Below are 27783 nucleotides of genomic sequence, written 5' to 3' on the forward strand. Positions count from 1 at the left end.
ATAATATAAATGATTTTATAATTTATTTTTTGTAAAGTTTTATTTATTCAAAAATAATTTTCCAATGTGAACGCGAAATAATCGATTTGATTTTATATAATATTGCCACGTCCTTAAATATTTTCGGGGGGCTATTGCCTCTCCGAACCATCTCTTAAATACAGTCCTGACGTTGGTATCACAGAGAATGTCATATTGTTAATTATAATAATAATAATAATAATAATAATATTCAAATGTACGTGAACAAAAATGCTCGTTGGTACAGATTAATCATAATAAGTATACATATACATCAGTAACTTAGAAAGGAACAGACTACACGAATACTTGAACCAACGTCTCTCGACGAAAAAAAACTTCAAATTTCAAACAATTTTTCGGACGTTTTTAACATCGTATGGACGCATTGCGTTATTAGCCGACACGCTGCGTTAAATGCAATTAGATAAATGGTCACGTACCTAATGACAATGCGTTTGACGCTGCAGGGAAAACGTACCTTTAGGAGGTATCTGACCATAGTTATTTATTATTTTATGTAATTCGAATAATACACATTCACTCACTGATCAGCCACTACCGTAACGTTTTATTTTACATTTTTGGGGTATGTATTTATTACTATATGTACCTATAGGAGCAATGAGAAAGGATTTTTTCAAGAATCACGTTTTTAACGGTCGACATTAAGTATTTTTAATTTTAATAATTACCGATAAAGGTACATACAACTTGTATGATACAAGTGAATATGGTATAGATAAAAATAAATATCACAAAAATGTAAGAGGACAGTGCGTTTTTTCCAACCTAATATTTTTTTTTTCATTTTGGAAGTAGTAATTGTTCTAATCTTAAATGGTAAAACATCTCCCGGGCAAGGTTGTGGTAATTCAGGTAGTTAAAAATAATAAATATAAAAATTCATTATCATATACATTATGTATAAGTGAACATTATGACGCAATATAAGAATATATGTAAATGTATATATAGAAGGTGAAGGCTGTAATTATGTTATTTGATTAATTATAATTTTTTTATTGAAATACATACATTTATTATAAAGTGTTTTTTTCTCTCTATTAAAAAAATTTTAAGTTAAAATTATGATCAAATTAATAAAGCTGATCTATTAAATTGAATATTATACTCCATAGCAATAAATATAACAATTAAATTTACATTCTTTACATGCTCATTATGACGCATTTAAGAACATACATCGGACCCCTTCTGAAATTTTTTTTGCTCGTGGCCTTGAATATACTAGTGTTACAACAATCGGTAACATTGAAGTAATTTTGAGGTTGTACTGCCAAAAAAAAATGAATCTATAATCCTACCATTCCCATCCACCAGAAAATTTTGGGGGAAACTTCAGTGCTTCTGAGAACTAGCATTATTTAGAAATCATTGTACATTTATGATCAAACTTTTGATTCTGCACATACAACAAAAGTTTTTCACGATTTGGAAATATTAATAAAACTTACATTACACAGTTTGGTAAAAATTAAAAAATAAATATATATAATAAAAAAATATTGCATTATATTGTAAATTCAAAATAACTGATGTATGTATATATTGATTAGTATGCTGTGTTTTATGGTAACCCGTATGGTGGGCAACTCGCTTTAAATTTAAATAAAAGTTGTTTCTCTTTAATATCAGATTTTAAATATAGTAACAACTATTCATATAATTTGCAGTCTCTGCACACCCTAGTTACAGCAAAATGTGTTTATAATAATTATTCAAATAAAAGCAAGTTTGCACGACAAAACATTTAAATTCTGGTACGAATTATTGTTCTAACAAAATAAATTATATGTCTACAACTATAAAATCAATTTATTAAATAATTCATAATACTGATAGCGATATTATTGGTGATCTGGTTATATACTATAATACTTTAGAGCAGTGGTTAGCAAACTGCGGCTTGCTTTCAGCCCACATTAAATTCCAAAACTAGAAAATGTTATTGAATATCATATCAATTTTGCGCATTGTCTGGTCTGTGAACACTTTTTTTTTAATTGTGAGTGTGGTCCAAGGGTCGGAAAAGATTGCCCCGACCACTACTTTAAAAGCTTCATATACATATTTAAAAGGTCAATTATTTTGAAATTATTAAAAATATATTTTTTTATTAAAATTTAATAAAAATAAAATATGAGATTAAAAAAAAAAATATTATAGTAATAACAAAATAAAAATTACCTTAATTTATAGTGATACTAAATCATCACATATAATTTAACAAAGTACATACTAAAATAACTTGTGAATAATTAGCTTTTTTTGCGTACAAAAATTAAATATAAATTTGATATTCTAGTCTAAAAATAAATGAAAATGGACGGATAATTCAACAATACTTAGTCTAACATAAATTGATATTAATGGTAAAATATGAATAGTAAAATAAAAAATAATTGTTATATTATATCAAGTATATAAATAAAAAAATTACATTTCTAAATAAATTATTTATAATCATTAGTAATTGGGCACTAAAAATTATGTAAAATTAAGACTTTGTACCTGAATGATTTTTTTTTTTTTTTTATATATGTCCTGAGATTTAATAATTGTAATTAACATAAAAATAATCATTGGATATTTTAAATCCCTATTATTTATGTTAATATGAGAAATAAATTCTACATATAAAATATTATTAACAGTAAATTAATATATTCTTCTGAATTTTAGTTAATTCAATTATTTTTGAATATGTTTTATGGATAATAACAGTTTCAGTTATTTTAGTTGCAAAGCCTTGGTAAAATTATTTTAGTATAGTCTTACATTTAATCAGTAAAATCTTAAAATTAAAAATAATAAAATGGACGGATCTATTTTTCCTGTAATCAAGTGCAGATTGTGTCAATGATTAAATTATGAGCAATCAAAACATTAAATGCTCCTTCCTAATATTCCTGTGACTTTTTTATAGATTGAGTACTAATAAATTAGAACCACAAATAAATACAAAATACAGATATTAACATGGTTGTAATACTGATTGGTAACGATATAGTACCAGCTGCACGGCAATCAACAAGACGACGGGCTCGCATGAAATTTTGTCCTAGCCAGTCAGAGTAATGTCTTAATGAGCTATCAATAGATGCCAGCTGTTGAGTGGCATCTTGAAAGATCAAATCACTGTAAGGTTCTGGTGATGTGAACATACTGAATCTATAATGGGATAAAATTATTATTTAAACTGTAGTTAGTTGAAGATAATGTATTAAAATAGTAAAAATGAGCTTCTTACGTGAACTCATCATTAGTTTTTCTGCCATACAATTGTTGGGCAGCCATAAACAGATTGGTGAAGGCCATTACTTCGGTGTGATTGTAAGCTTCACCACCACGAGTTATAATAGCGTTCGCTTTAACTTTACCCATGCTACATCTTTTGTAATCATTAATTGATGCTCTAGTACCTATGTGCAATGGAAAATAATATTAATAAAATAAATTTGGTGGTTTTATTTTATAACATAACATTATTATTGTAATTAAGAACATAATTATAAATTATTCAGTTTAGTAGTGATGGAATGATAAAGGACAGCAAATTGTTAATAACAAAATATTTAAATTATAAAATTGAAACCTTTTTTAATTATTGATGAATTTCAGCATATTAATAGTATTTTAGAAATTAATTTAAAAGGTATACTGTAATTTTTTTTTCAAATTTATTTCCTGTTTAACCTAGCATTAGTCAGACTATGACTGAAATGATCTAACTTTTTTTTTAGGTCTTAAATAAAACATTTATATTTTATATTTCAAACAACAACGCTCAGTACACCTTTAAAAAATGTTATTGATTGTATATTATTGACTCGTATTATATGAGTATCAATAATTTAAGTATAAATGTTCTATTAAAGGTGTAAAAAAACTGCAGTCATTTTGACCATAATACGACTAACGACGGGTTAAATAATTTAATCTATATAAAATTAATTATTCTTAAAAACACAACCATCCTGATTTTTATTCATATTTTATTACTAATTTTATTGCCAAACTAACTTTAATATGTCGTTATTGATATTACTAAAACCATGAATAAATGTAGAGTTAAGGATATACAAGGTCTACTTAATAGTAGTAAATAAATTAAAATAAATGATTATAAAATGTACTAATATATTTAAAAAAAATGTATACATTATTATTGATTGAAACTTAATATAGTGCAATTTTTAATGAAGTTAAAATTAAACTAATCAGATAAAATATATTGAAAAAATAATTATTTTAATAATAAGTGAATCTCAGATGTTTATGAAATCACATATTTTTTTCTATTTATCAAGTTTAATTCTAACCTAGATACAAATTTGATTCACTTTCTACTAAATCAAATAATTCTATTTTTATTTTGCATATTCTCACAAATGTAAATATTTTTTTAAATGCATACTTTAGGATTTTAACAATATAATTGCATGTTTTTTTTTTTTATTTTTTTTAAAAATAAATAAATAAATAAATAAACAAATAAACAATTTAAATTAATGAAATATTTTGAATAACTATAGAATTTATTTCACAATTTTTATCTTTTCAAATATGCTTCCATAATATCAATAGACATAGAAAAATGTTTACGCAACAAAAAACCACTTTTGGGCAAAAAATGCATCTATAGGTTAGATAATATCTAAAAAAAAAATTGAACTACAGTGTAAAGCTGAATATATTAACTGCAAATAAATAAAATATATATTTTACACGAAAATAAAGTAAAATACTTAAAAATTTTAAAAGAATTAAAATTTTTTTGCTATAAGTTAAAATACATTTGGTTTTTGCATATTTTGGTAGTTTTTTTTTTTGCTAGAATGTATATTTTATGATTTTTAATTCAAATTTTGAATGCATATTTGGTAATTTTTTAGTGCATAAATTCAAATATATCACTACAATATGAAACGCATAAACATCTGAGACCTAGTAATAAGGAATTAGAATGTGAAAAACAAAACTTACCATCAGGACACAAAAGCTGAAAATCATAACTTAATGTATTTCTTGCCCACCATTGTTTACGTTTACCATCTGCATTTTCATACACTGTAGTATGTTTTACAAAAGCAACATCTCCACCACCCTCAACCAAACATCTTAAGGCTCCTACACAATAAAAACAAGTATTATTTTATTTGTTGCAATAGTAACTGTTTTAATTAATTTTCTCTAATATTACATGTAGTTTTACCTGTATAACCATAAAAGTCTTCAGTAGCATCTCGTTTACAGTAACGGTAACTGGCACCTCTGCATAAATGACATAGATTATCATAAGGTAAACCTGGATTATATTCATTACTCAAAGCACCCGGAACACAAGATTTGCTAAAGTACTCTGATGCAGCTTGTATTGAGTCACAACCATAACTTCGCATCCAACCATTGCTCAATAAAAATGCCATTGGTATAATCCACCCACCACCAGAATAAATACCAGGATGGCAAGTCATTTTTCCTAAATTAATTATGGTGTAAAGATATTTATTTAAATTAAATTATATTTAATATGATTTGAAACCTTTTAAGTACGTCAATTCAGTACTAGGATCTTCTTCTTTAGCTACTGCCACAACATAATATTCTGGTTCGGGTAGATCATACATTTCAGTAATAAATGGTATTTCATCATATTCAAGTCCAGCAGTATAAATGTCACCAGCATCCATAACTGCAACATCTGCATTTCTGTTAAAACCAACAAAAAATATTATAACTACTAACAATTTACTTAATATAATTTTGAAATATGTAATATTTATAGAAATATTATTAATATTATTTTAACATACCCATTTCTAATGGCTTGCATACAATGCACTTGACTGTAACCTCGGAAACATTGCATTTCAGGTACCAGAAGTTGAACTTTTAATGCCATCTAATACATATAATTAGCAAGTTTATTATTTAAAAAGAAAATACTAAAAAATGTATTTTTTAACAAAAATATATAAAATATATTCACCTTCATTTTAATACATTTCTCCATTTCGGGATCAGATGTTACACAGAGTGTCATCCGAGTAGCAGGACAGTAACGAACTCCTAGCACAATATCCATAGACCTTCCTAAATATTTTGCATATGTTTGTTGAGATTCTTCTAAAGATCGTAAGCCTCTTGTTGAATCCTATAACAAAATATTTTATTCATAAAAATACATATTTATACAACTAAAAATTACACAATGGTAATAACTATACATTTAAATATTTATCAATTACTAACCGCAAAAATAAAAATAATAATATTAAAAAAAAAAAAATTACTAAATTTTTCTAAGTTAAATAGGATTTTTTATCTACTTTTATTAATTTGTATACTGATTATATATGTTTGCTTACTACTAAGTTATCATTGTAGTAATATTACTATAATGATAACTTGTCTATGACTGTAATTTTTAATCATTTCTAATGTATGATATGTGCAGTGTCAAAATATACTGTATGAAGTTAAAATATGTGTAAAACTACCAAATAATTATTAGTTATAATATTTATTTATTAAGATTATTAGTTAAATATAATATGGGTAATATTTATACAATAAGATAAAAAATCATTTTGATTTACATAAGAATTTACATTATACTATTATAGTAAGATAATATTTCAGAAAATATTAAAGAAATAGAACTATAATTAAATTAAACACAATATAGTTTTATATTACCTGCAGTAAAAGATTGTGATGATTGCTATAAGCTGAAGAATTAAATAAATAGAAGTTTTTATCAATATTCTGAGTATTCTGAGTATTGCTTAGGAATTCAGATTGACCAGATTCCCAGTTGGAAATGGGAGTAGATGTCAGCCATTGTGATGGTTTTGATTTGCCATACAGTTCAACTATTTTCTAAAAAAATAAAATGTTATCACATGTTATAGAAATTGTAATGTTCAATAAGTAAATGCATACCCATCTTAATTGATGGACACAAATGATTTAGCTTCATAGCACTATATATTTAATTTGTATAATATTCAATAACTAATGGAATAAAGAATTAAGTAAAAATACCTGAAGCCATTTTTGGAATGAAATGCGAGCTGAAGAACTTTTAGCAGATGTTGTCATAATAGCATCAGTAGGAGTTGGTCCCCAGTTACAACTTCTATATTCACTTATTGGTCGCCTTGAACCATCCAGGCATAACAATTCTAAATCGTTTTCTTTGGTTTTAGCTAAAATTGTACAATGAATTTTATAATATATTTAAAGGATTACATCTATTACATATGTATTTTTTAATTAAATGCTATTTTTAATGTTTTAAAATTTAATTAAAATTAAAAGCTTAAAGAGGATAATATATGAATTCGAGGATTATATCTTACTGAATGATTGATCATTGAGCATTTCTAACACAGTTGTATGTCGTAGGAATGCAATATCACCAGTTTCAATTAAACATCTAAATGCTCCTTCATCACCAGCATATGGATCACTTGATGTACATTTTTGACCAGAAACTTTACTGGCACAAATAGTACATAAACGGTCTGAATTATCTCCTAAAAAATTATTGATAAATAAAATATGGTAAATTAATTTTTTGTGAAAAGGCAGATATCATAAAAATAAATTTTTTATGTTGTTTAAAAGATTATGATTATTAAAAACTACAAGTACCTATATAAAGATATTACTATAACATGAAAGTTAATGTATATTATTTTCATTAATAATTAAAGTCTTATTATAATTATTAGAGTGAAAATCGTTACTAAGTATGTAAAATAAATTTAAAAAAAAATATTAACATTTCAGAATAAAATGACAGTTGATATGTTGTATTAAAATTATTGATCAAAGTTTCAGCAACTATCATGGTTAATGGCTGACAGTAGTGACAATAATTTTGACAACAAACATTTAGAAATATATAATTTAAGGACAATGCTTAATCACTAAAAACCAGCAAGGTAAATTGGGAGCTAGCAATATCAGGGATGGTTTAACGGCTAACCAAAGCACTACCTTATAACCTATTAGTTGATCGGTTCAATTATATAAATTTAAATTATAAGATAACTGAAAAAAAAAATATAATAATTGTTATTTGTTGTAAAAAAAATTGATCATAGGCTTTGAATTTTATAATTTGTTAAAAGATATATTTTATTTTACCCAAATTTATAATAAGAGATAAGTATGCTTTTGAGGATAAATTATATATTGATTGTTAAGAGGAAAATGTTGTAATACTAGATTTTATTATAACCAATTTCCACTGTATATATAAATATTATTTTTTTTATGATAATTAGCAATTATGTTGCAAAAAGTAATTAAAACAATTATATAAAAACTATTGATTATTAAACTATAATAGACATTATTAAAATAAATAATAAAACTTCATACTTTTCTTTGTTTGCTAAACTGGAAGATTTTTTTATTTTAGTGCTATGTTAAATAGCTTTTAAATTAGAACTCGTAAAATTATTAAAAAGTAAATGTAATTAGAAGTTTAAATTACCCATTGGATTGTATTTGTCAAGTAATGAATTTACAGCACAACTGGGACCAAAAAATTCTATAGTCGTTTTCACATGGTTATTACAATCAAAAATGTTCATAAAGCCTTTGGAAATAAGCTAATTAAAAAAACATAATTATTAGGATATATAATATAATCTCAGGAAATTTAAATCTTACAGTATTAATTGGTATATTCCAACCAGCTTGAGTGCCTACACCAGCAAAACAAGCCTTTTTACCCTTCAAATGTCCAAGATTATATACATCATTCAATGTATTCTTTTTTATTAAAGCAACTGCATAATATTCAGTTGAACCATCTGAAAAATTTAAATAGAAAAATTATAATTCAATAATTGTTAAGAATAATAAAGATAAGAAATAAAAAATAGGTATACCTTCAAATAGTTGCTGCATTATTGGTATTAAACTGTTGTATCGACCACCAACAAATACCTCTCCAGCATCTAAACTTAATATATCAGCCGCACTATTATCTAACATTGTCATACAATCATCTTTATTGACTCCCTAAAATATTTAATTTCGTTAATTAATTTTAAAATAAAAATAATATTATTTATTATGATTAAACATTAGTTATAATCTTAAAATTACAATATAAACTATTTTTTATTAAAATGTAAAATCTGATTACAATACTTGTACTTATATATAAGTTTTTCTTTCATTTTATAATAATTTATCCAAAAATATTCAGAATAAAATATAAACATTAGGGAGGTAAAGAAAATAAGGTTTCATAAAAACAAATGTAGCGTAGATTTAAGATATTAATTATATATAGGTACCTATTACATATAACTAACCTTCTCAAATAAAAAACATGATAAACAATTATAAGTATTTAGTAAGAGTCTATAGCATATAAATAGACCAGTATGATCGAACTTAATTGTATGGCTGGGCCAAGGTTACTGGGTCAGGTTTAGTAATTAATTCAAATAACTTTTGAATAAAAATAAATCCTTCCTTTCATACATCAAATATTTATTAAATGAAACAAGACACATAAATATAATTTTTGTTAGGAGAGCTATTACATAACGAGACAAAAAATTTAGAAAAAAACAAAATGTAAGTAATATAATTATTAAAAAATACTTTAATCGTAGATATAAAAAACTAAAACCACAGAATAACCAAGAAATAACAATTTTTAAAAGTTTTCATACTGTTAAATTCAATATTGGATTAATATGTACCACGAAGACCTAATATTTCTAAATATAATTTCAATGTCACTATCATATTCTCATGATACATCATATTTAAGCAACATTGAATTTTAATAATTACATTGTAGCTATATTATAAGATTTTAGAGCTAACTTTAATAATAAGGTCAATACAATTATTTTAAAATTAATTTACTATAAAGTGTTTTTAAATTATCATAAATTAATTTGTCATTGAATGTTATTAATATAGAACGGATTTATATGCACAAAAGATCCTCAAAATATGATTCCAAAAATGATGTAATATACTACAAAATATGCACTTATAATTATATCAAAAATATTTATTTTTTTAAATCAAATAAAAATTTCATAAATATTTTAATACAAAATTGAACCATCAGTTTTAAAAATATCTTTATGCTTGTTTGCGTATGTCTATAAACGACTTCTAACTACTGTTCTTACTTTAGGTATTTTAAAGTTACAAATGAATAAAAAAAAAAAAAATCACTAGACACAACAACTACGATAGAATGCACGTACTGACTGATCGGTTTCCATAATTCCGTCAAGTTCAAGTGTTCAACTCTATCATATGAATTTATCTATATTAATATAATATGTATATACGATAATGTAATATACGAATATGTCATTTTATTTTTGGCTATAACTACCGGTCTTCATTTTATGTATAAAATTTATGTTATTGTAATAAGAATGATGTAAATTGAAACAAATCTCATCATATTTCAAAAAACTTAATCCAATACATATATGCATTTGCATATAAATCCGTTCCCTAGTTATTAACTTATAAATAAAAGTTATCTATTGAAGTTATATTCTTTGATTCGAAAGTTACCTTTATAATTTTTGATAATTTATGTAGGTAATTGATATCAGTAAATAAAAATGTAAATTCATTTTTACATTTTTTATATGATGTAAAAAAATAAAATATTATTAAAGATCAAACTTATATAAATATTATTAAGTAACAGTATTTTTCTTTGGTAGAACTGAGTATTCAATATGTCAAAACTTCATCGAGTGATTTTAGACTAATTTAAAGAATATTTGTATCTTTTCTATTATACTTCTATGAAGTTGAATAATATATTCTATTTAGCAACTTTTTGACTCATCTACAAATGTTAGTGATGTAATGCTATGTTGTTTAGTTTAAATTTTTATATATGAAAGACTTAAGTTAGACGTCATGAGAGGGGAAAATTATTAAACAAGTCATTCGTAAAATATAAATAATAATTGCCTGTTTGCAAACGAGTTCCATGAAATACTTGGGGTTGAATTTCTGTTTGTCTCTGTTAACAGCTGCCGACAAGTTCAAACATTTTGATTGTTCCTGGGCATTGATCGTGCACCAAGTGAGACGACTGGTCTTATCGTTTTGCATGTCTGATATGTACCCTGTACGAAAACAACGGAAAATTCATTTAAATGGTCGGTAAGCGCTGTCAGGGGTAACGATACCGAGTAACACTGACCATATGCGAACGCGACGTACGCTGCAAGTACGAGGCAAACGGTCGTGGCGGACGCGAAGGAATTCTTCGGGGTCTTCATCATATTGTACGTTTCGTGCGGCACGAACATCAACTTAGCGCATAACGTACCGCGGACAGGTATTTATAACTGAAGAGTGTTGGGGATACGAGTACTGCGACCGTCAATGGTCTCGACCCGCGCGTGAGTTCAAGTAAAAAACCTTTTTAATATAAGTTCACGTCCGTTCATATTACTGTTAATAAATTAATGTCGGGACGCGGCGCCAGTGGTGCAGTAAACAAACGAGAAACGGACGGAATGATAACCGATACAACAAGTGGGCGCAGCGACCCCGCCCTGCGCGGCAGCAATAACATAATATTCGGACAACAACGGCCGTGGAACAAAAGCAGTTCGGCCCGTGGAGGAAAGAACGATTGGTTCGCCGTCGGTGATAACGGAGTACTTCGTTATCAAGGCTACCGCGCATATCGCACACACGAATTAACAGCATTGTGCCGTACCTCATGCCGAAAGAAAAGTAAATCGTTTTCCCAACGGGAGAGAATTACAAGTACTTACGACGGGTTCGCTGGTCCGCAGTCATCGTCCGTGTCGTCAGCCGTTCTTTGTGGGCCATAACTAACAAGTTGACCGATTCGGGTTACCGTCACTGTCACTATGTTCGGCAGCACATACAAGCTATTGAAAGGTATAGTTGTTCGTTTTTCAACCGCATAAATTTTTCCGTGCCCCCTCGATTTCCGCCTTTGGTTACGAGAACACGCTTAAGGAAACATTTTTTCGTCCGTTTTCGTCGTGTCAGCGACAACTCTCTGACTGGTTATTTTTCTTTTATTCTGGTAATTATGAGTTATTGATCGTAACGCAAGTGTGTACATACTTTTTTTTTAAATAATAATTAGCATTCATGTGCACTGGTATACCATTTGTGATAAGTAGAGTCCGGATTTATATGCATTTAAAAAGTGTCAAATATGATGTAAATATGCAAAGAAAAAGTTGCTAAATATGCAATTATATGTATTATGTTGCACTTTATAAAATGCGTTTTTCTTTCTTAAAAAACCACATTTTAGTACCAAATAAAATTTTAAATATTTTATTAGCAAAAAAATGATAATGTCCACTGCTTTATATTTTAAGTAATTTAAATCAATCTAAAATTTTTAGGAAACTTGAAAACGAGAATACAAATAAAAAAAAAAACTAAAAATAAATATTTTATATCATTTGAAGTTACCTACTCTCAAAAAATGAATAGAAAACTTAAAAAAATACAGATATTTTTAATTTATTAAAACCCATTAAATATGCAATATAAAATTTGGTGTTTAAATTCAGTGTGATATGAATTGTGGAAATTTTAAACCTCCATAGACGTGCATACACGTAGTAAAAACATGCAAATGCATATTAATCTGGGCTCTAGTGATAAGTTAATTTCAATTATTTGTTTTTCAGCTCAATATTATACTCTCAACATTTTTGTATAAACAGAACACTAAAGAATCTACGTTTTATTTTATTATCTTTAAAATGACCACCAAGTTCAGACAGAGTTATCAAGTCATTGACAAAAGTCTTTTGCGATGGTTCCCTGGTCACATGAACAAAGGCATGAAACAAATGCAGCAAAAGTTGAAATCGATTGATTGTATTATTGAAGTGCATGATGCTCGGATACCGCTTTCTGGTCGTAATCCAGATTTTAGATACAATATCTCTGGAATAAGACCACATATCTTGGTATTAAATAAAATGGATTTAGCTGATTTAAGTTTTAAGCAAAAGATTGAAGAAAAAATCAAGGCTGAACAAAATATATCAAAAGTTATTTATACTAATTGTAAAGATGCTTTGTGTCCAGGTGTGAAACAAATACTGCCAGCAGCTCTAAGTCTCATTAAAGGATCTAATAGGTTTAATCGTTCAGAAAATATTGACTCTCGTATTATGGTAATCGGTGTGCCTAATGTAGGAAAATCATCATTGATTAATTCTATTAAAAACACAATACTTGGGAAAAAAAGTTCTGCTCCTGTTGGTGCTGTGGCCGGTATCACTAGAGCAGTACAAAATCAAATTAAAATTAGTCATGATCCGTTAGTTTATGTCCTTGATACTCCAGGAGTAATGTCTCCAGTTATTAAAAACATCGAAACCGGGTTAAAACTTGCTTTATGTGCTACTTTACCAGATCATCTTGTTGGGGAAGAAGTTATTGCAGACTACTTATTGTATTGGTTTAATAAAAATAATAATTTTGAATATGTTTCATACTTGAATTGTGATGAACCTACTGATGATATAAGAATAGCATTGGCAAAAGCTGCAATTTATCGTCAGGCTAGTATAAAATATAAAAATTATGATGGTGCATATATATACAGACCAGATTTGCAAGGAATGGCTAGAAATTTTCTGAATGCATTTCGAACAGGAGTTTTTGGCAAAATACTTTTGGATAATGACTTAGTATAAAATAAGAAATATATACACATGTAATACTTAATATTTATGATATTATATTCTTTATTTTATCAAAAAAGTATTTTGTTATATTTTATAATTAAATTGTATTATAAAAATTGAATAGTTAAAAATATAAATTACATATTTATAATAACCCATGTTTAATATCTATTTCCTTATAGTAACTACATGTTAACAGGATTAAAATGAGTTAAAATAATTGTAGTTTGAAGTTAAATGTCTGAGATTAATTGTAGATACCTATTTATGTTATTTATTAATCCTAAAATTCTATGAAATAAATACAACAAATATATTTGACTAATATTTAGAATTCTGAAAAAATTAGATATTTGTTGTTAATTATAATATAATTAATATATAATATATTATATTATTATTGTATTTTATTTGTTTGCAAAGGGTTACTTTAACATTTTGTTTAAAAAATAATTCCTTTTATTTTTATTAAGTTCTTTTGCTCCAAATATATTTATAGTGATTTTTAATTAATGGTACAAGATATACACATATACTTTTTGTCTATGACTTGCATAAAATAATATTTAAACATTAGTTAAGCATTCTCTACAAACTATAATTATTATAAAATCAAATAAACTGTAATAGTTAAAAATTAATATATTTTTAAAATACTGTGATAAAAAAATGTAATTAAAGTTAAAAAAAATAGATTTAGATTGAAGTATTCCTATTTATATAATTACTTTATATTGTTTTTCTTTTTCATTAATGTTAAATGTTTATGTTGAAGATATATTTATTAAAATCAATCAAATATTTTTTGGTTTTAGTGTTTATAAAGACATTGTCTTAACTTTGTTGGTTTTTATATATTCTATTAAAATTGTAACGTGTGTGATAAAAAGGAAGTTTTATTAAATTATGATAACATTTCTTCAAGTTATATTTTAATGCATTTAATATTATTATTATACTATTATTTATTTTTCATTTATCATTTCATAATATATATATAAACAAAAAAGACAAAATAATTATTTGTTAAAAGCCCTAAATAAAATAGTTTACAGGAAGTTTGTTTAAAAAATTATATTCAAAACCATTTTTACAAATTCAATTAAATTATTTTAAAAAACAAAAAGCTAAAATTAAATTAAAAAAAACCCATAAATAGTTGAAAAATAACAATCGTCTTTAAATTAAAAAACTTATTTTATATTTCGGTTATTATTGGCACGTTAAAATTTCTAAAGTTTACTTTACATTTATTTATTCAGGCTTTAATATTGGCGTAAGCATCAGATACATGGGTAGGTTTCGAAGGGAAAGATTTAACCCATGGACAAATTTGAACAAAATGTTGAACCAACAAAAGAAAAAAGCAATACAGGAAGATGTGCTAGGATTAAAAAGTGAGGTAAATATTGTAAATTCTCGAGATGCATTCTTTGGTTTTATTATTTATTTTTTTCCTAGTTAAGCCGATCTGATATTCTATGCGATATACTTTTATGTTTTCTAGCATTTGGTAAACATACCTAACCCTTACCAAAAGGAAAAACGCGTGTGCATACTTTGCAAAATGAATATTGTTCCCGACTACAAGAACACCAGGATGTTATCCCAATTTATATCTCGTTTTACTGGTCGTATTTACGGTCGACACATTACAGGTCTTTGCCGGCATAAACAAGAGCACGTTGAAAAGGAAATTAAAAAATCCAGGGAAGCAGGTTAGTAATTTATGGAACATTTATATCCAATGTTATTGGTTTCAGTGTAAATAATTGAGCGTATTCCATTTTTTTATTATTTTGATAAAATATTGAATATGTTATCGTCTGTGTACATTTCAAACGAGTATAATTTAATAACTTTAATGTATCTAGACTAGCTCTCGATTTAGGAATTATAATGTAATAATTGTAGACTATAGTGTTAGTGCAGATAATTGTATTATTGTATTAGTATTATATGATTTAATCTTAAATTATACGTTTACTTGAGAGATTTAATCATCAAGTAATGTACAAAATTGTTAATCTTTGGTGAGTACTTAATTACATAACATTTTTTTTCTCTTTTTTAGGTTTGATGCCGTTTTATTTTAGAAAACCAGAATTCAGCCATGACCCTAAATTATTCGACCCAGATAACCCTTTTAGACCTCATAGCTATTAGTTTAAATACATTTGATTTAAATAAATTGTGTATATTAATAATAAAATATTCAGTTAAATTGTAACAAATTATAGATGTGCGTTTTATATATGATAAAAATAAATGTGTTTTTCTTGTTTAATGACTCGATCACAAAAACATGTAGGTGGGTATAATCAATTCAAAGTATAAAAATAACCAAAAAAAACTGAAGTCTTACATATGTTTTATGCTTTGCATAAAATTACGTGTTATATATCATATATATATATATATATTTACAAAGGTACCTTAGGCAGTTAAAGTGTATAACTGTCGCCATTGTAATATTTAAGTTTCGGATTTCAATGCGTTTGTATTTTTTTGGAATGTCTTAACACGATATTTTTCAAACTATAAATGTGTTAAATTGCGAAAATGTTTGGGGCTTTTTTGCATTTTTAGCGGACTATTTAGGGTAGTTTTTAATTTTTTATAGCATTTTTGACCTATTTTTCGTATTATGATTAAACAAATTGATTTTATTCAAATATACATTGCACATTTTAGAATATAAAAATTTGTTGGCAGACAACCGTAGATCATTTAAATTTCAAAATATTAAAAAAGCTTTTTTTTTACAGTGTTACAGTAGGTAATATAAATGTAATTTGTGAAATTTAATTTTTAATTTTAATTTTTTTTTTTTTTATTAAATTATAAATTATAAACGTACATACAATATTTTAAATTGATACATAAATAACGATAATACATTTAATATAAAATTTATTTTTAAAAATGTCCTTTTATAATTTTTTTGGTAATTTTTAGGGTTTTTATATCTTAAATGCATATTTTGAAAGGCCTTTTTTGTTGATATTTTCAGGGTTTATTCAGGATATTTAAATCTGAGTTTTAGTAATAATTATTAATTATTGCAGTAAAATTAATGACGATAAAATAGTTTTATTTTTAAATTCACGTGATCCAATAGTCGCAATAATACCGATTACAGCGAATCAGTCAATAGAGTTCGGCTTACTCGATACTACAACAAAAGTTATAACATCGCACAATCGCTAGGGTTCTTGATAACGGGTTATCGCTTTGATCACTTAACCTGTCATGAGTATAAAGCCCAAGAGAAATCAATTGCAATGTATTATGTATGCAGGGTCTATAGATGATAATAAAGTTGCCTCAGTCATGTTAACAATACGGAATCCTCGCAGCCCCTATCCCATTCATAACGTTATTCGGCGTACAAATTCATAATTATTTTCAGGCGTACAGCTACAAAATACTGTTACCATAAAGTAAGGTGACTGCTAAATGTTCCTAAGTATTTTATATTTTAATGCTGACCATCTCATTCTAAGAGTTCCAAACACAAATTGTACTTTTTTAAAAAAAATCGTTATTTTATATTATATATATTATAGATATTTCTGGAAATTTCCCATTAGAAGTACCAAAAAAATTTATATCTAAAATTGTACATCACTATACAGTATATATGTAGTCCAAATCTGAAAACTTTTTACATTAATTCTTCCATTTTATATTTTATTAGGTACTTGGGGTATTAATTTATTCTACATTTATTATTTTCACCTATATTCTACACAGTGAATTTATTTTACATGTACATTAAATAATTATTTTAAATCGAGATCAAAAAAATATTTTCTTCTAAACAAATTTTTCAAGATAAATAGGTACCTGCAAAATGCATTGAATAAAGGGAAAATGCATCTATATAACTTTAAGAAAAGTATTTGATTATTTTATGAACGTGTAAATACTAAATTGAAGTATTTTAAATATTTAAATCTTACATACCTAAACGTATATATTTATTCAGGATTGTGGATATTTATACTTAGGAGTTAGAGTAGTATCTCAAATACACACACACACACACATATATATATATATAATTATATACAGGCACGTTAGCAGGAAGGAGCCTGGATGGGTTGGACTCTCCCAAATTCATGTACAAATTTTTTTTACAAGTATCAAAAAACATGCTAAAATAATAATAAAATATAACTAGTGTTAAATAGTGCCATTTATAGGCTCGATAAGTTTTTCATAGAAAACAAATTATGAAAAATGATATAAGAGCCCAAAATTGTTGGCACTCCTAATAGAAATATTCTGGATATGTGTCTGACTATGTTAGAAACATATTAAATACATATAAAAAGCCAAGCAATAACTATAAAATAGAAAACTAATACTAGTATCTGGACTCTGTGATAAATATTTTTGAAAGTTTTTATTTTATTTATTATTATTTAAATTAATCAATTAAAATTTCCATTGTTATTAAATTAAAATTAAATATTTATTACAACTTATTTATGAGCTAATAGTTGTATCTTGATAACTACATTGTATTTTTATCATATTATGTACAAATGATCCGTAAACATAAAACAATATAGACAAGGTAAAAAAAAAAAAAAAAATCATATTTGAATTAAAATATTTCATACGAATAAAAATTATTCGTTTAACGTATACTTGAACTACAACTTTATAATTTTCGTCTACCATCATTCTATTCACCTTGTTTTTTGTTTATTGTTTGACAATATTAGTTACTTTGGGAATTAGATTTTTAGTGAATTTTTTCAAAAATCGATTACGCCGGCTGACTTTATACCACGTATAACTCAACTACTACTTAGACGCGGTCTTATGCGGCAGCCATTATCGAAATGTTTGTCGCCGACCGTGCCTTTATCTCTCTCATCGACCACCAGACCGCGGCACGAAACGCCGCCGCGACACTCCTCCCCCATTCATAAACGATCAGGGGACGCGAACGCTCGTGACAACGTCCGCGCGGCAACCGATCCGTTCTGGTCTGTTTTTTTCCAACCGCGTACGCGGGTACCTTCATATTTTATACGCATACATCATTTTTCCTGTTATCGAATAAAAGTAATTATTAGACAAATAATATATATATATATATTATTATTATTAGTTATTTTATTCCATAGGTGCAGTGTTCGGTACAATACCTTTAATTTTTTTATTATCATTATAACATTTTTTTTTATACTGTACGTTTTGCCACTTCACCCCGGCTCACGACTACATTGGCTCCCCGCAGAGGAATTCCTCCCGGTCAAAAACGTGACAAGGCAAGGTAAGATACTTTTTTCGTTAGCTTTTAAACCACGATTTGCTTCACTTCCATTACGGAGCGTATAGGAAAGTATAACGAGGCAGAGCGAGGTTAGGGAAAAACCCGTACGCTATGTTTATCCGTATCGCCAACACTCGCCGAATCCCCAACAAGCAGCGGAGATATTGCAGCACGCGAGCGCGAAAAACCGGTGTCATGACACGCAGTAATATTAGGAAGTACAATTACGTAAGCGTCGCCAAATGCATCGTGAAACGCGGCATATCAAACGTATCTTTACCGAAATAAACACATACCGTGCCACCGTCAACTAATTGCCGGTCCGCGAAACGACTTCGGAACCGTGATACGGACGAGTCTCCGGACCGCGACACGTGCCGCCGATAGTGACGATAACGCACCCGTACAACAGAATAGATTAAATCACTGATAAGAAATTACACGGGCTCTTACGGGAGTACCGTCATTTGAGCTAAATCGCACCCAGTGTTACCACCAATTTGAGGAAAAAATAAATATTGTGTATAATTCTTTGTACCGTACAATGACTTTATCTTGGCGGTTGATTTGAATTCTAAATGTATTACTCACGGACAAGTTATTTTACGGTATTTGCATAGTAACAATAATATTTTATATTTAGTAATTTAATAAAATGATTAAATAAACCACTAACATCAACAAATAATACTCTATAGTATAGAGTACGCTAAACAGTCTATAACGTATAATACTAAAAAAATAATTATATATTTAATCCATTATATTAGACAATTAACGATAGTTTTATCTTTCAAATAAAAAACCAAATCTAAACAAGTATCTTATTACTAGGGCCTGGAAGTTTATGCACTAAAAACTACCGAAATATGTATGTACTTATGCGTTTAAAAATCCTGATATATGCTCTTAATATGCCCTTATTTTTTTAAAATCTATTAATATGAGGAAATAACATGATTAGTTATGATTTATGAATTATGATACTACTCGTGATTTTTATTTAATTATTAATAATTTTTATTTTTATTTTTACTGATAATTAAAAACATTTTTTTTAATCAATATACATTTTTTAAACATTAGTAATGTTTAAAAATGTATTACAAAAGATTACAAAAAATTTACATTACAATTTACAATCAATGATTTTGATAAATTCTCAAATTTAAACGACCGCCTCTTATCTGCCAATATATTTTTGTACACCGAAAAGCTCCGCTCCACGTCAATCGAAGAAATTGGTGCGTATTTAAAATATAGTAAATCATCACAAGAATAATCTTCAAGTAAATTATATAAGTCATTTATTCTCACAGCATAATTTTTGCGATTTTGGATAGTGTTTTAAGGCCCAAATTCTTTTCAATAACTTGTTCAATTTTTTTGTAAATTTTAATGCCTTTGGAACATTTTACTGTAGTTAATTTATTTTCTACATTTTCACAGTTTTGATTGTGTCAGTTTAAAAAGTTCCCTGAGTTTCTAAACTTGTAATAACCGTAGCTAGAAATCCATTATTTGTATACTTGTATAAATAAAAACTAAATTTTAATCTAAATCTGTTTCTGACATCATTTTTTAACTTTTCTAATGGCTAACGCATCATCATCATTTAATAAATGAACGACTTTTTTAATTGTTTTAAAATTCTTACAATAGTAAATTTCGGTTTCTAACCAGGTTCCTCAAACGCGTAATGATAGGAGAAGGAGGCTTCTGGGGCTTCTCTTCGGAACAATTCAACGCGACCTGGTACTTTTAAGAACACTTTTTCATATTCGAAATAAATTCATCAATTTTTGGAAGTTCTTCACGAATTTTCTCGCATACATAATGCAAACAATGAGCGAGGCAGGTTATATGTACCATTTTAGTATATAATGCTTGAATGGATTTCGCAGCTTTCACCATGTATGATGCTGCATCGGTTACAAATAGAATAACATTGTCATGTTTAATTCCATTTGGTCACAAAGAAAAAAGAGCTTTATCAAATAATTTACTACTTGTCGTGTGTTTGCTTTTTCCAATACTTCCGATGCAAGTAAAATTTTACCTAGTCCGTCAGTTAGTAAGATTCCAATTATCACATTGGTAGTATATCGTCCTTCTATATCTGTCGTCTCATCTATAGACACCCAGATTTTTTTATTGAGTATTTGATTTCTTATCTCATTCATTGTATTTTCGTATCAATCATTAACATATGTTTTTCTCAGTGTAGATGCAGATGGTATATCTTTATTTATGTATTTTTCAATGAATGAACTAAGATGGGGATTTCCTAATTTTTCTTAAGGAATATTTGATTTTAAGAATGCTTCTCATCAATCCTTAGAAAAACCAGATTTTCATGTTGGTGTAGTAGTAATTAGCTATTGAGTTATACTTTTATTTTGACAATGAAAGGCTCTTATATGTTGTTCAGTACTTAAGTGCTGAGTGACACTGAAACGTTTTTTGCACTTAATAATAATATACAAATAATACCCTCCCGTCGAACGCGAAAATATTTTCACCGAATTCAGTATTGTAGTTTTTACCTCTAGAAGTAACTGATGTTTTTACTTTCGGCATTTTAACACAATTCGTAAGCTAAGCTAAAATATTAATCAAAATATATGGACACTCGATATTACCTCACAGAACACGTCAAACAAATATAAACCAGAAATCCAGAACTGACTACTTTCTTAATTTTACAAGAAGAAGAAAGAATTGTTATCGTAATGGAAAATATCAGAACTATTTTAAAAATAAACATAATAGCTGTTATTTGGCCTCCGTGCAACCGACATCGAGAACGTGTGAACAAAATAATCGTTATCGTAATGGAAAATATCAGAAATTTATTAATAGGACATTTAGAAGTAATTTATTTTGTTAATTACATAATATTTGACTCGAATATGCAGTTTATAACAAGAAAATTGTAAAATATGCGAATAAATAAAAAAAAACCCAAAATATGCAATTATATCGAAAATATAATTTTGAATTTAGATTTATATGAGTATAATTCAAATTTGTAGTTGATATTGCAATTTTTTAGTCCATTCAGTAAAAACATGCAAATGCATAAACTTCCGGGCCCTACTTATTAGCATAATGTATTAGAAAATTACACCTGTTGTTTTATCTGATAATACCTATTTTATGTTTAGCATTTAGTCAAATATTGACCAATATGTTATTAATTGTGTGTTTACAAATAAACCATTCGAATTTTGTTGAACAGTATGACCGCATGTAATGTAAAAAGGGAAATACACTTTTTTTTATTACTTGGCAACACTGGGGTCAGGTAAGCTCGTTATCAGCCAAATCTGACAGTGCCCATTCTGATTAAATATATTCTGTGTCCGTACCGCCGTAAAGAAACTCGCGCCACAGAATAGCTCATATTACGTGAGCCCCGAACCGAGGCGAATACGGACGATGACCAGTGTGGCCTGGAGACCGCTGTTAGCGAATTACCGCGAAGCAGTGAACCGGCCAACACACAGCTGAACCAACTTGTCCTTAGCTCCGGCTCACACGCGTCCGAGATCATACAGGCCGCGCAAGAGCAACGGAAATCGATTAGGCTAGCCGTGAACAATGGTTCGGAGTCGAGACATATCGAATCGCGGTTGACGACCCTCGAAACGTGCCTGGCCCGTTACTTCGACGACCACCGTCGGATTACGGAGAGCATCAGGCGAATTGAGCTCGGTATACGCCCGCAAACCGAACCGTCACCGCCATCGGACACACCCACCGACACACGTATTACGGCAGACCCGCACTGGGGTCAGTGAGGTGGACAGGCGATGTTTTATCCACCCAGCCCCCGACTTAATAGTACGGAACGGTTGCCCGACATAAACTCCCATAGGGACGACAACCGTGAAGTCGGAAACGTTCACTGGACACAACGGCCTACCAGCACATGGTACGACGTTACTCGTGACACGCGAACCCGCAGAACGGTCCGTACACTTCGCGGACGTACTCCCACCGAGTAAGCTCCGCCATACATTTTTGAGTTTACCCTACAGCTCCGAATGTTCTGTTTTAATCTCGTATGAGGATCTTCGCGCAGCACGCACGTCTCTTCTCGAATTCTCTAAAACGAAAACAGAGGACTCGGTATGGTTTATTGAGAACACGGAATCCATACTAGGGCAGGCTAATAATATTTATTCGGCTAGTTAGACAAGAACGGTCGAACAGTAACTGAAAGGGATAGCCGGAGATTGGTGGACATCCATCAAGATCCTGGACCTATCTTGGTAGGAATTTCGGACGGAATTTTCGTAAAATTTCGACAACGCCGAAATTCAGGCCCAAATACGCGCGGAAACACGCCGCCCAACCGTTCATCGAATTCGTGTTGGTCCTAAATCAACTTGCGCGCCGCGTGTTAACCGGACTATTGGAATCATAGACGGTAGGAATAATCGCCGGATTAATGCGCCACGAATTTCGGACACATGTGCGATTACAGCGACCAAAGACTTGGAGATTTGCGTCACATAGCCGGAGTTCTGGATCCGTAAATGTTTACCGCATGCCTCCGCGCATAAAGCCGCGTATCACCGTAGACCGGATAGAAGGAAACCACCGGGACCATGTAGGATTTTATGGAGGTGGAGCACTGGAACAACACGTGCACTCACCAACCGATGTTTTTGGGAAACGACAGAGGAAACAGGGGTAATTAATCCGACCATCCACCTCCACTAATATTTCAAAAAAATCTCGTCTGAATTTACGGATAGTATCATCATCATATAATTGGCATTACAGACGGAGATATTGTTAACGGACGTCCGACAGGAAAGTCGGGTCTCGGAGGTCCAATGATTTCCAAATGAATGTCCTCAAATATATCTTCCGTATACACCTCCACATCGAATTTCGACGTTCCGGCGTACGCTCGACAACAATAAGTCGGGGTTGTCCCTCAACTCCCAAACCTACACCACTACCCCTCTCATTCCTACCACTGCATAAGTGGTAGTTAGCCGGTTTCTGGGGAAGCCGTAGGCGTAGGGACAAAGGTAATAGGGACTGGAATAGTTGACCACATCAATGGGGAAGCGGCAAGTCATATTACGCCCACCCTATCGGAACATTCACCTGCCCCAGTGGAACGGTCTCTGAGCATAAAAGCAACCGGTACGGATGCACTTGTAATGGCGGTTTACTCCGCCATAAAAAGTCCTGACTCCGCGGTTGAGAAACAGTTGTCTTCCTAAAATGAGACGCTCACGTCTTCGAACGCTAATCGAGCATACCCCAATCAAATTCCCACCCCAGTAGTGGAACTCGAATTTAGATTAGGCTTCGTAACAGCGATCTCGTTTAACATGATATCGTTTAAAAAAAAAATACCCTCATCGTACTTCTACCCGTCCGCCGAAAAAACCATCATCGTTTATCATGATTAGGGACATTGAATCACAGAACCTAGTAGAACCAAGTATTTCCCCATGGTCAGCTCTGGTCGTCTTGTCTAAGAATAAGAATGGATTTCCCAGCCTTTGCATTGACTACAGTCGACTGAACAACGTAACTGAGTCTGACGCGTACCCAATGTCAAATTTAAACAAGTTGATTCGGCAAATGAGGGGGTAAAAATGTTAAGCGTACTGGACCTTAAGTCTGGATACTGGCAAGCATCTCTTCACCCGTACACTAGGAAATACTCAGCATTCCGGATTTGTAGAGGGCTATATCAATTCAGAGTGCTACCCTTCGGTCTTAAAAATAGTCCCATGACATTTGTACAGTTAGTGAATGAAGTTCTACGTAGGTATTTGGATGAGTTCGTTCAAGTTTACCTGGACGATATTGTTATCTTTTCCGAAAACTTGGACGAACACCAATACCACCTGTACAAAGTTTTCGAACGACTTTTGCAGTTTGGATTAACTTGCCATACCAAGAAATATAGGATCAAATCCACCGAAATCTCTTTTCTAGGACATTTGGTCGACTCGGAGGGTATTCATAAACGGCATTTGCAACATCCAAAACGGATGTCCTTCATAGTGACGGGGTGTCCTCCATCACCACACTCTCGCATTTTGGCAATCCGACGACCTTCATACGTGAGACATCATAGAATTATTAAAATCAGATATCTCCGTACGTATACCAGAGGTGACTCCGATCATATGGACAGTTATGTCCTATCGTATGGTTTTCTGCGCAGGAACGCATAAGGACACACATCGGTCGGCATACCTCGATCCTGATCACAACATGTTATTTGGCGGTATCAGGACCACATCATTGCAAGTTCCTCGGGGTGGAAAGAGACGTACAGGGAAGTCAAGGAACGTTTTTACTAGAAAGGTTAAAAAGTGACGTGAGATTGTATGTTAAGTCATGTCATATGTTTATGCACTAAACCACTAAACTCACGACCAGATGATCCCATGTCCACCCACAAACTCAGACAACCCCGGGAGGTAGTCAGTATCGACCTCATGGGCCCCTACCCTCGTACGAGCAAGGGGAAATCGTATATCCTGTTCGCTACCGATTGTTTCAGTCGGTGGACCGAAGCATACTCGCTAGGAACGACCACTACAAAAAGTAAATTCATGGAAGGGGGACTTGTATACTACTCGTACAAAGCCCACTATCTGTACTAAGCGCACCAAGGGTTTCACGTGGGATTCGCATCTAAATGGTGGGGGCCGGTCAGGCTGGAAAAGAGAATCGGAAAAGGAGTATTCCTAACCGACCAGCTACTGACCTGGGAAATCCACTTTTCTTGTCCGAAACGTGCAAAACCTATTAACAGAATCCGATAATAGACAATTCATTTCAGCACCAATATCATGACCAACGGCCAGAGAATGACGGCGGAAGAGGTCAAAAAGGCAACGATGGCGACCCTTAGAGCCGATCCGGCGCTGTGGGCGGCGTACAATCGTGGAAGGGCGGACCAGGCGGCGGAGGTACGTCGGGTCTTGAATGTGGCACCGACGACTCTTCCGGAAACGAAACCGGTGGCCACAACACCTGCCCCTCAGCCACGGACAACTTCCACTCCGACGCCAAAACCTTCCACTCCGGAACCACCAATCCGTTGGGTGAAACCGGTCTCAGGACAACCATTACATCCGAGTCGGCTAACGGCTGATTCACATCCATCGACGACGGAGTGGACGGGTATGCCGTCAAGGGTGGCGTACCAAGGCCGCTTACCGTCATCGCTCGCTCTGCCGAAAACGAAACCGGGGTCACTGGAACCTTGGCCAGCACCGACACCGGCATTGGCCAACAGCGAGGATCCAGGGAGGCCAGCATTGTCCAACAAGGCCATCCGGAAACGTCAAAGGGATGCAGAGCGTCGGGCGGAGTTCAAGCGCCGCAAGTCGAAGGAGGCACGAAAGAGGATGGAGCTAGCAACTTCCGGTTCGGAAACGCTTCGGGAATTAGATTTTTAGTGCATTTTTCAAAAAGCGATTACGCTGGCTGACTTAACATCACGTATACCTCCACTACTACTTCTACATTTTTAATCGTGGGAACCTTTATAATCTATAAAACTTGTTATGTACGGGTATGTTCCTGATATACAAATATATATATATATATATATATATTTTTATGTATAGCATATAATATAGTGTGTAAGAAATTTCTGGATACATTAGACTTAAAAGACGATTGACCTGTGTAGCTAAAAATGTGAAAAAAGTTTGGAAAAATTGAACGAGTAGGGTAACTCGGCACTTAATAATATACCTATGTATTTTATAAGTGAATATTTAATGAAACATCCAATTATGTAGTCGGATTGTATGTACGTGTCACGGTCAACCGAGGGACTATACCGGTTTGTTCCCGTACCGATAAGTATGATGGATGCTTTTATACAGTTAAACTCCATACTATTTTGCGTATCTCTTTCGTTCCAGGTCATATCATATTTTTTTAGTTAAGTTTTCAACATTTATCGAAACATGTTAAAAATTAGCGAGTTCGTTAAGTTGTAATGCACACTCTTCGCGTGCATCACTCTTTTATTGAGTTGGGCACCAATTGATAATCGCACTGATGATTGTACCGATTAATATAAGGCTTATGGTAGTCTTTACAATTGCACGACTCGGGTTTAGTGGTGGTGACACTGATGAATAAGATATCACATATTGTCAGGTGGCATGGCGTACTCGGGTTCGGTGGCGGCGACACTGACGGAACTTCGTGTACAGTGTATCACACGTGCGTAAAGTTAGCCCCCCCACTATAAAAAAAAACTTTCCAAAATAATTGTAACCTTATTTTCTTAATTTGTAACTATTTGTAACCAAGTTTTTAGAATTTGTAACCTCGGCCCTTTCGAGTAATTGTAAATTTCTCAATGAGGGGCTGCCCCCCCCCCCAATTTAACCGAATCGTCCAAAACAAGTGTAACTTATAAAAATAAATTTGTAACTATTTGTAACCAAATTTTTGGAATTTGTAACCTCATCAATTTTAAGTACCGATGGATTTCCCAAAGAAGATAACTGAATAAAAAAAATAAGTTTTTAATTTATAATATCACCCAGTTCAATCAATTCGTCTAGAACAGATCGTAAGTTGAAGAAAATAAATGAATTAGGCATTTAATTTTATTTGATTTGACTATATGCCTGATTTAACTATATGCCTACGACATGTACAATATATATAATTAATTTTTTACATTGTATTATTTTTGTTTTT

General features: G+C 30.5%; 4 protein-coding genes and 1 long non-coding RNA gene across 5 annotated transcripts; 3 read left to right on the forward strand and 2 right to left on the reverse strand.

The window, feature by feature from the left end:
• Positions 1 to 2707: 2707 nt before the first annotated feature.
• LOC112685392 (melanotransferrin) lies at positions 2708 to 11567 on the reverse strand. The gene is made up of 15 exons (XM_025557248.1): positions 11276 to 11567; positions 11041 to 11198; positions 8958 to 9090; positions 8737 to 8879; positions 8558 to 8675; positions 7413 to 7589; positions 7096 to 7259; positions 6748 to 6930; positions 6038 to 6202; positions 5862 to 5950; positions 5591 to 5757; positions 5261 to 5527; positions 5032 to 5175; positions 3296 to 3467; positions 2708 to 3216 (listed from the first exon to the last, which is right to left on the reverse strand). The coding sequence occupies exons 1-15, from the start codon at positions 11382 to 11384 to the stop codon at positions 2988 to 2990; spliced, it is 2418 nt and encodes an 805-aa protein (XP_025413033.1). The 5' UTR covers positions 11385 to 11567; the 3' UTR covers positions 2708 to 2987.
• A 331-nt stretch (positions 11568 to 11898) lies between these two features.
• On the forward strand, positions 11899 to 13807 carry LOC112685393 (mitochondrial GTPase 1). Its single transcript, XM_025557249.1, has 2 exons — positions 11899 to 11988; positions 12762 to 13807. The coding sequence occupies exon 2, from the start codon at positions 12837 to 12839 to the stop codon at positions 13779 to 13781; it is 945 nt and encodes a 314-aa protein (XP_025413034.1). The 5' UTR covers positions 11899 to 11988; positions 12762 to 12836; the 3' UTR covers positions 13782 to 13807.
• Positions 11899 to 16009, forward strand: LOC112685394 (28S ribosomal protein S18c, mitochondrial). The gene is made up of 4 exons (XM_025557250.1): positions 11899 to 11988; positions 15035 to 15174; positions 15280 to 15490; positions 15847 to 16009. Exons 1-4 carry the CDS (start codon positions 11958 to 11960, stop codon positions 15936 to 15938), a joined length of 474 nt encoding a protein of 157 aa, XP_025413035.1. The 5' UTR covers positions 11899 to 11957; the 3' UTR covers positions 15939 to 16009.
• A 2352-nt stretch (positions 16010 to 18361) lies between these two features.
• Positions 18362 to 20010, reverse strand: LOC112685406. Its single transcript, XR_003148795.1, has 2 exons — positions 18938 to 20010; positions 18362 to 18838 (listed from the first exon to the last, which is right to left on the reverse strand). It is a non-coding gene; the product is annotated as an uncharacterized LOC112685406 (long non-coding RNA).
• A 5213-nt stretch (positions 20011 to 25223) lies between these two features.
• On the forward strand, positions 25224 to 26966 carry LOC112685405 (cyclin-dependent kinase 12-like). Its single transcript, XM_025557272.1, has 2 exons — positions 25224 to 25413; positions 25895 to 26966. The coding sequence occupies exon 2, from the start codon at positions 25905 to 25907 to the stop codon at positions 26514 to 26516; it is 612 nt and encodes a 203-aa protein (XP_025413057.1). The 5' UTR covers positions 25224 to 25413; positions 25895 to 25904; the 3' UTR covers positions 26517 to 26966.
• Positions 26967 to 27783: the final 817 nt, after the last annotated feature.

The sequence above is a fragment of the Sipha flava genome, unplaced genomic scaffold (genome assembly GCF_003268045.1).
Source record: "Sipha flava isolate LNK unplaced genomic scaffold, YSA_version1 275_pilon_pilon, whole genome shotgun sequence".
NCBI classification, from domain to species: domain Eukaryota; kingdom Metazoa; phylum Arthropoda; class Insecta; order Hemiptera; family Aphididae; genus Sipha; species Sipha flava.

Coding starts and splice junctions, on each gene's coding strand:
- LOC112685393 (XM_025557249.1), top strand. CDS start 12,837: ATGACCACCAAGTTCAGACAGAGTTATCAAGTCATTGACAAAAGTCTT.
- LOC112685392 (XM_025557248.1), bottom strand. CDS start 11,384: ATGTTCGTGCCGCACGAAACGTACAATATGATGAAGACCCCGAAGAAT. Junction 7,260..7,412: donor GCTCAATGATCAATCATTCA/GTAAGATATAAT, acceptor GTACAATTTTAG/CTAAAACCAAAGAAAACGAT. Junction 3,217..3,295: donor AAAACTAATGATGAGTTCAC/GTAAGAAGCTCA, acceptor ATCCCATTATAG/ATTCAGTATGTTCACATCAC.
- LOC112685405 (XM_025557272.1), top strand. CDS start 25,905: ATGACCAACGGCCAGAGAATGACGGCGGAAGAGGTCAAAAAGGCAACG.
- LOC112685394 (XM_025557250.1), top strand. CDS start 11,958: ATGTTCGGCAGCACATACAAGCTATTGAAAG. Junction 11,989..15,034: donor CACATACAAGCTATTGAAAG/GTATAGTTGTTC, acceptor TTATTTATTCAG/GCTTTAATATTGGCGTAAGC. Junction 15,175..15,279: donor TGCTAGGATTAAAAAGTGAG/GTAAATATTGTA, acceptor TATGTTTTCTAG/CATTTGGTAAACATACCTAA.